Genomic DNA, 6,994 nt, shown 5'->3' with positions numbered 1-6,994 from the left:
AATAATAATAATAATAACAACAGTAATAGTAACAGTGACCTTGTTCAGCTTCCGAAACCAGTTAAATATTTTTGATAATATATACAAAAATGTACTTCGGTCAATTAAAATCAAAGTGTGAATAAAGAAATTGATATCTTTGTAAATATTTCATTTTTCATTTGGTAATTATTTAGAATAGGGGAGGCAGTACCGATGACCTTGATCTTGACATATGTTATCAAGGTCATAACCCTAAGTAACCTCCAACAGATTTTAGCCGTCGCTCGTCCTTCGTTAAAATGTTATAAACAAAAATGTTTTAAGATTAATAATTTTGAAAATAACATTTATTTGAAATTTGTAATAAACTTAATTACTATTTTGTTCAGTAATGTCATTAATTGGATGGAAATAAGCCATAATTTCAAAAAACTTATCAATTCTATCATATTTTCGTTTAAAAATAAATTCAACCAAATAATGTGTGTAATGATATTACAAAGCGACTCTCATCCCACCTCTTCCTCTATGAAGGAGCTCGCAACCATGTCACTGTAAAGTGAATGCCTAAATGCAGTAGGTTCCGCCCCCCTACGGGGGGGCACCACTGTTGTTAAAAATAACCTAACTCAACCCATTTAGTGGTGTGAAGTAGCTCTTGCTTCGCGTTAATACACATGTCTGTACTATTGAACGTGGGTTTCGACTTTCTACGCGAAGTAAGAACTATCTCACACCACTAAACGGGTTGGGTTAGGTTATTTTTAACAGTAGTGGAGCCCCCCCGCAGGGGGGCGGAACCTACTGTATCTACGCATGTTATTTCTTTTAATTAAAATGAGAAGTCAAAATATATTCAAATGAATACGTTTAATTAACATTTCTATTATATCCTTTTCTAGGGCGGAGAAAGTGGGCTGAGAGTTGTGTTTCGCGTGAAAGTTGTACATCTCTTAAGCAGTGGGACGTGTGGAATAGCACATAATATCATATATACATTGTATATAGCAGAAATAAAAGGTTAATTTTAAAACTTTTTTTTGTTCATAACTTTTTAACGAAGGACGAGCGACAGCTAAAACCTGTTGGAGGTTACTCAGCGTCATAACCTTCTCTAGCGATCTGGAAGGCCTTGTCATGGCGCTAGGGCTCACCCTGGGCCCCTTTCGAGGGAACCAGGGTGCCAACATCCCAGTGTACGGAGTCCCCCGTTAAATAGGGGGACTCTGTACAGGGGTCCGGTACCCCAAGAGTATCTAGTAACAGCGGAATGACGCCTTCGGGCCGACCGTGGGGAAAGATACCTGGGCGGTCCGTCAGCGTACGGCGGACTTAACCAATGTGCCGGTAGGAGAAGGCGACTCCGACTTCAAACGCCCGGTGGCCAGGCGTCGATAGGGGGATAGTGATTTCCTCCCCTGGAGGGCGGTTCTCGTGGGCCGCGACTCCGCCATCCTCTGGAGCCCTCGCCCGTCCCGTCGGGGACGGGGTGGTCTCTGGGGTATTGGGGAGTCAAGATCCGCGACGGGGGTGCTCCTCCAGGCGCGCCGGGACCCGACGGGATCCTGCGCGCCTGGGCCGTCGCCATGGGGGTGCTGGGGCGGAGGCTGAGGGAATACTTCAGCCTCTGCCTCAGTCAGGGCCGCTTCCCCAGGGAATGGAAGACGGCGCACCTGGTCCTCCTGAGGAAGGAGGGCCAGCCCGCGGGGAGCCCATCGGCTTACAGGCCGTTATGCTTGCTGGACGATGTGGTCAAGCTGTACGAGCGCGTTATAGCTGGCCGCGTTGTCCAGCATCTGTCGCGGACTGGCCCGGACTTGTCGCCGGGCCAGTACGGCTTCCGCGAGGGACTGTCGACCGATGACGCGGTGCGTCAGGTGCGGGCCCTCGTGGAGGCAGTGGTAGTTGAGGGGGGTGTGGCGTTGGCTGTGTCCTTGGACATAGTCAACGCCTTCAACACCTTCCCTTGGGGTGTGGTGGTGCGCGCGCTCGAGGAGCATCGTGTGCCGCCGTACCTCACTGCGGTGATAGCGGACTACTTCCGCGACAGGGCACTGGAGTTCACCGTGAAGGGTGGACTCTGATGCAGCAGGGAGATGTCGTGCGGTGTTCCGCAGGGGTCGGTCCTGGGACCACTCTTGTGGAACATAGGGTACGACACCGTTCTCCGCGGGGCGCTGCCTTTCGACTGCCACCTCGTGCGGACGATACGTTGGTGGTCGGGGGCGAGGATTGGGAAGCGGTCCGGAGAAAGGCCGACCTCACACTGGCCGGGGTGGTCCGGGCCATCAGGGTGCTCGGGTTGGAGGTGGCTCCTCAGAAGACGGAGGCGTTGTTCTTCCACGATGGGTCTCTGGGGAAGCCGCCTCCTGCCCGAATCAGAGTGGGGGACGCGACCGTGGAGGTTGGTACCGAGATAAAGTATCTCGGCCTCATCCTTGACGGTCGCTGGGGCTTCGTCGAGCACTTTGCTCGACTTAGCCCCAAGTGGGAACGTCAGCCGGACGCACGGCTCATGCCCAACCTGGGCGGCCCGAATCCAGCGGTGCGGAAGCTTTATGTGCACGCCGTCCTGTCGGGGCTCCTGTATGGGGCCCCCGTGTGAACTGACGTCGCACTGCGCAACCGCCGCATTGTGATGATAATGCACAGGGTGCAAAGGCGGCTGTGCGTGCGCGTCGACCGGGGATACAGGACAGTGTCGTTCGCGGCCGCCACGTTGTTGGCGGGGCTTCCGCCCGCAGAACTCCTCGCTGGAGGCCGGGCCGAGATGTACCGCATGAGAGCTGCAGCTCGGCTCGAGCGCGTGCCTATGACCATGCGCGTGCTCTCAATGTGGAGGTCGTCGATCAGGGAGGGGGTCTTCGAAAAGTGGACTCTTAGTCTACGCGAGGACCCCGTTCTATCGACGAAACGGGTCGTCCAGTCGGTTGGCCCACTCGCAATGGAGTGGGCCGATCGAAAGTGAGGCCGCCTGACATACAGGTTGACACAGGTATTCACCAGACACGGATGATTCGGTGAGTACCTGTGTCGCATAGGGAAAGTTCCGGACCCCCGGTGTTGGCATTGCAAGGCGGCCGAGGACACCGCGCAGCACACGCTGGAACATTGCCCAGCGTGGAGCGTGCAGCGCGGTGGCCTCCGTGACGGGATCGGTAACGATCTGTCGCTCTCCAGTGTGGTCAAGGCCATGTGAAATGGGGCTCGGTCTCCTTCTTCTGCGAGCGTGTGATGCTCGCGAAGAAGGAGGCTGAGCGCCTGCGGGAGGGGATCATTCCCTGCCCGCGGGCACCAAGTGTGGCCCCTCTCGAGGGGGACCCCGACCCGACTATGGTTCGGCGGCGCCCCCCTCGGAGGGGATGTAGAAATAGGCATGGAGGCGGGAGGGGGCGCGAAAACGGGCCCCCTCCCCCAGACGGTAGAGGACGTGGAGGTGGGAGGGGGCGCGAAAACGGGCCCCCTACCCCTCCAATAGTGGTGCCGCCGTTGGCGGGGGGACGTCTGGCAACGGGCCTCCCCCCTCCGACCGCGGAGTGGGAAGAGGTAGTAGGAGGGGAGCCGGGAGTCGCGTAGCCGGTAAGGGCCGGTGACACAGCGCCGAGGGGCCCGCCTCGTAGAGAGGTGGGCCCCGCTGGCGGTGCGACTCTCGGATCCGAGTGGAGGGGTGGGAACCCCGTCTCCGATAGAACTCCCCAATGGAGGTTCGGGCGAGGGGTTGGTGTCCCCCCTCGTCCGACGGAGGGTCTGGGGTGTTTCTCGTTGGAGAGAAACACCCCAGTATAGGTCGTGACGGCGTCAGCCGTCGGGTCGGGGGGCGTCCTGGAAGTGTGCTTAATTGTGTTCCCAGGGCGTCCCCTATAACGACGAGAGGAAGGATACTGGCAGGAGTTTTAGTTGGTAGTCCCCGTTAAATAGGGGTTAGTCCAACATAACCCAACCGGGATTCCCGTCCTGGTTGTGTATGCGTAAATGCATTTCTCCTGCCTTACCAAAAAAAAAGAGTCATGACCTTGATAACATATGTCAAGGTCAAGGTCATCGGTGCTGCCTCCCCTATTCTAAATAATTACTTTATTATTATTATTATTATTATTACCATCATTATTATTATTATAACATCATTGTAAAAAGCTCTTATAATAACTAGTACGATAATGATGCGTATTGGACTGTATTCATTGAACGGTATCTTGTGCTACCAACGCGGTACGAATACGTATGGAGCGCACATAAAGAAACATTTTCGTTCATATCTAAAAAATGGATTTTCGGAACGTGATTTAAATACACATCGTTGTTTTCAGCGTAAAATTCTCTTTAATTTTCGTCATATAAAGAATTAAAAAATTTATGAAAATTAGAGTGGAGGGTGGGGGTATACAATAAATATATGTAAAAAAAATTTCATTATTACAGTTGTAAAGTACTCTTGCAACCATTCAATTTTTATACCAGAAATTTTTTTCTATTTTTTATAGTTTTGAAGATATTCGCTTCGAAAAATAAACCGATTTTATTCAAGGGAGGATTTCACCCCCTTAACATGCGACTCCGCACGTATAAAAAAATACGTGTCTCTTATTTTTGTCTATAGAACAACATACTAAAAGCTCATTTAAATCGGAGAGATCCACTTGGTTATGTTCCTTTGTAAGTCTAACTGGAACATGTACTTGAATACCTCATTATGTATGCCAAGGTTTTTCATATACATATTAATTTCTATTTCATTATCTTTCAGTAATAAAATGTATTACGTTAAAATAGACAATTTGGTATAAGAATTCTATTAAAATTAACACGGATCTTTTGTGATTTATTTTTGAAATATAAAAAATTATTATTTTGATCTCTGACCTGGAACACTATATCTGATTCCAGATTGTGGAGCACATAAGAATTCTTTTTAAATTAATACTCATCATTTGAAATTCATTTTTGAAATATAAAAAGCTGTTATTTCGATCTTTCACCTAGAACACTATATTTGACTCAAGATTTTGAAGCACATATGTGTGAGTTACAGTTTTCAATCAAGTGTATCTTCATAAAGTATACATTTTCAAAATATTATTCTAATTCATATTTAATATTGTGAGGAACGATTGTTCTGTTAATCAATTTCGTAATAACATTATACCAAAACACTTACTACGTTCATTAGTGTATTTGATTATGTATATGTAAAAGATTTTGACATTGGAATTAATACATATTCACTTTCATTGCACTATGTTTCAATAATAGAATATGTACTTTATTATGTTAAAATATTTTGGAGAACGTCAATGTAGACGTACTGGAAAAGCACCGTTCGGATACTATCACCAAGAAAGAGAAATCATAATAAAGTTCTTAATACTGAACATTAGAAAGAAACATACAATAATGAACTTGAAGTCATATCACAGGTATAACACACTACATATAATTAACTTTATAATAAACGCACATAAAGATGAACATATATTCTTTTTTTACGCTTCTTTCTAATGTTTAGTATTAAGAAATTATTACGATTTCTCTTTCTTGGTAATGGTGTATGAACGGTATCTTTCCAGTATATCTACATAGACGTTCTCTAAAATATTTTAACATAATACATTTCATTATTAAAATAATGCAATGAAAGTGAATATGTATTTATTCCAATGTCAAAATATTACATACATATAATCAACTATGCTAATAAACGTAATAAATTCTTTTGGTATAATCAGAAAAATCCTTTCTCACGATATTAATTATTAATTAGAATAATAATTTGTAAACGTACACTTATGAAGGTATACGTGATTTAAAACTGGTTAACTTACACTCTAAAATCTTGAACTAGGCGAGAGATCAAACTATAACAGTTTTTTATATTTAAAAAATAAAACACGAAAGATCAGTATTAATTTTAAAAGAATTCTTATGTCAAATTGTCTTAACGTAATACATTTTATTATTGGAAGATAATGAAATACCATGAAAAATGACTCATATATTATAGAAGGTGCCAAGTTCATCAAAGTAAACATACACCAACAGTTGCGAACTTTACGTCTGACTTGAATACCTCATTATGTATGCTAAGGTTTTTTACCATTTCATTATCTTCCAATAATAAAGATGTATTACGTTAAAGTAAACAATATGGTAAAACAATTTAATAAGAATTCTTTGAAATTAATATTGATCTTTTGTGATTCATTTTTAAAATATAAAAAACTGTTATTTTGATCACATAGAACACTATATTTGATTCAAGATTTTGGAGTTCATAAGAATTCTTTTGAAATTAATACTGATCTTATGTGATTCATTTTTGAAAAAATCTAAAAAACTGTTATTTTCATCTCTCACCTTGAACACTATATTTGATTCAAGAGTTTGGAGCACATGTGTGTAAGTTAATCAGTTTTCAATCTCGTGTATCTTCATAAGCATACATTTACAAATTATTATTATAATTAATAACTAATATTGTGAGGGTACATTATTACCATGAAAAATGACTCATACACTATTGAATGTGCCAGTTCAAAGTAAACATACATAAAGTGTATATTATTTTGTTGCATATATACGAAATAATAATGATTTAATATTATTATTATAAACATATAATGTGCATGTGTTGTTAAATCATTATTACGTATATATGCGACAAAAGGATATACATTTTATGAATGTTCACTTTGAACTAGCACCTTCAATGATATATCAGTTTGTTTTCTAACGTCGAAAGCGTCGGTTGCATTGCATTACCTTCAGAATTTAATGTACTTTTATTATTGTAATGTACTACTGCGCTTGTCAACTATTTTGATACCACTCTTATTTAGGGCAACATTATTGTCGATAAGCTTTGCATTAGTCACATCCAAGATTATAGCATTGGCATCAAGAACTTTCAATGTACTCAGATCTAATGTCTTTATATTATTACCGTTTTATGATATTTCCTCCTCCATCCAAATTGAACATCATTTTGATCAATTACTTCTAAATTGTGTACCTGCAA

At 43.4% G+C, this 6,994-nt stretch overlaps 1 protein-coding gene across 1 annotated transcript; it reads left to right on the top strand.

The window, feature by feature from the left end:
* The first annotated feature begins 2,065 nt into the window (after window positions 1-2,065).
* Window positions 2,066-2,587, top strand: LOC108783586 (uncharacterized). Its single transcript, XM_018552186.1, has one exon. The coding sequence runs from the start codon at window positions 2,066-2,068 to the stop codon at window positions 2,585-2,587; it is 522 nt and encodes a 173-aa protein (XP_018407688.1).
* The last annotated feature ends 4,407 nt before the right edge of the window (window positions 2,588-6,994 follow it).

The sequence above is a fragment of the Cyphomyrmex costatus genome, unplaced genomic scaffold, assembly GCF_001594065.2.
Source record: "Cyphomyrmex costatus isolate MS0001 unplaced genomic scaffold, Ccosl1.0 scaffold1549, whole genome shotgun sequence".
NCBI lineage: Eukaryota > Metazoa > Arthropoda > Insecta > Hymenoptera > Formicidae > Cyphomyrmex > Cyphomyrmex costatus.
The sequence above is the reverse complement of the archived record's forward strand: the minus strand, read 5'-3'. Positions and strand labels throughout refer to the sequence as shown.

Bases quoted from the DNA above. Each gene is read 5' to 3' on its own strand.
- LOC108783586 (XM_018552186.1), top strand. From the start codon at position 2,066: ATGCAGCAGGGAGATGTCGTGCGGTGTTCCGCAGGGGTCGGTCCTGGG.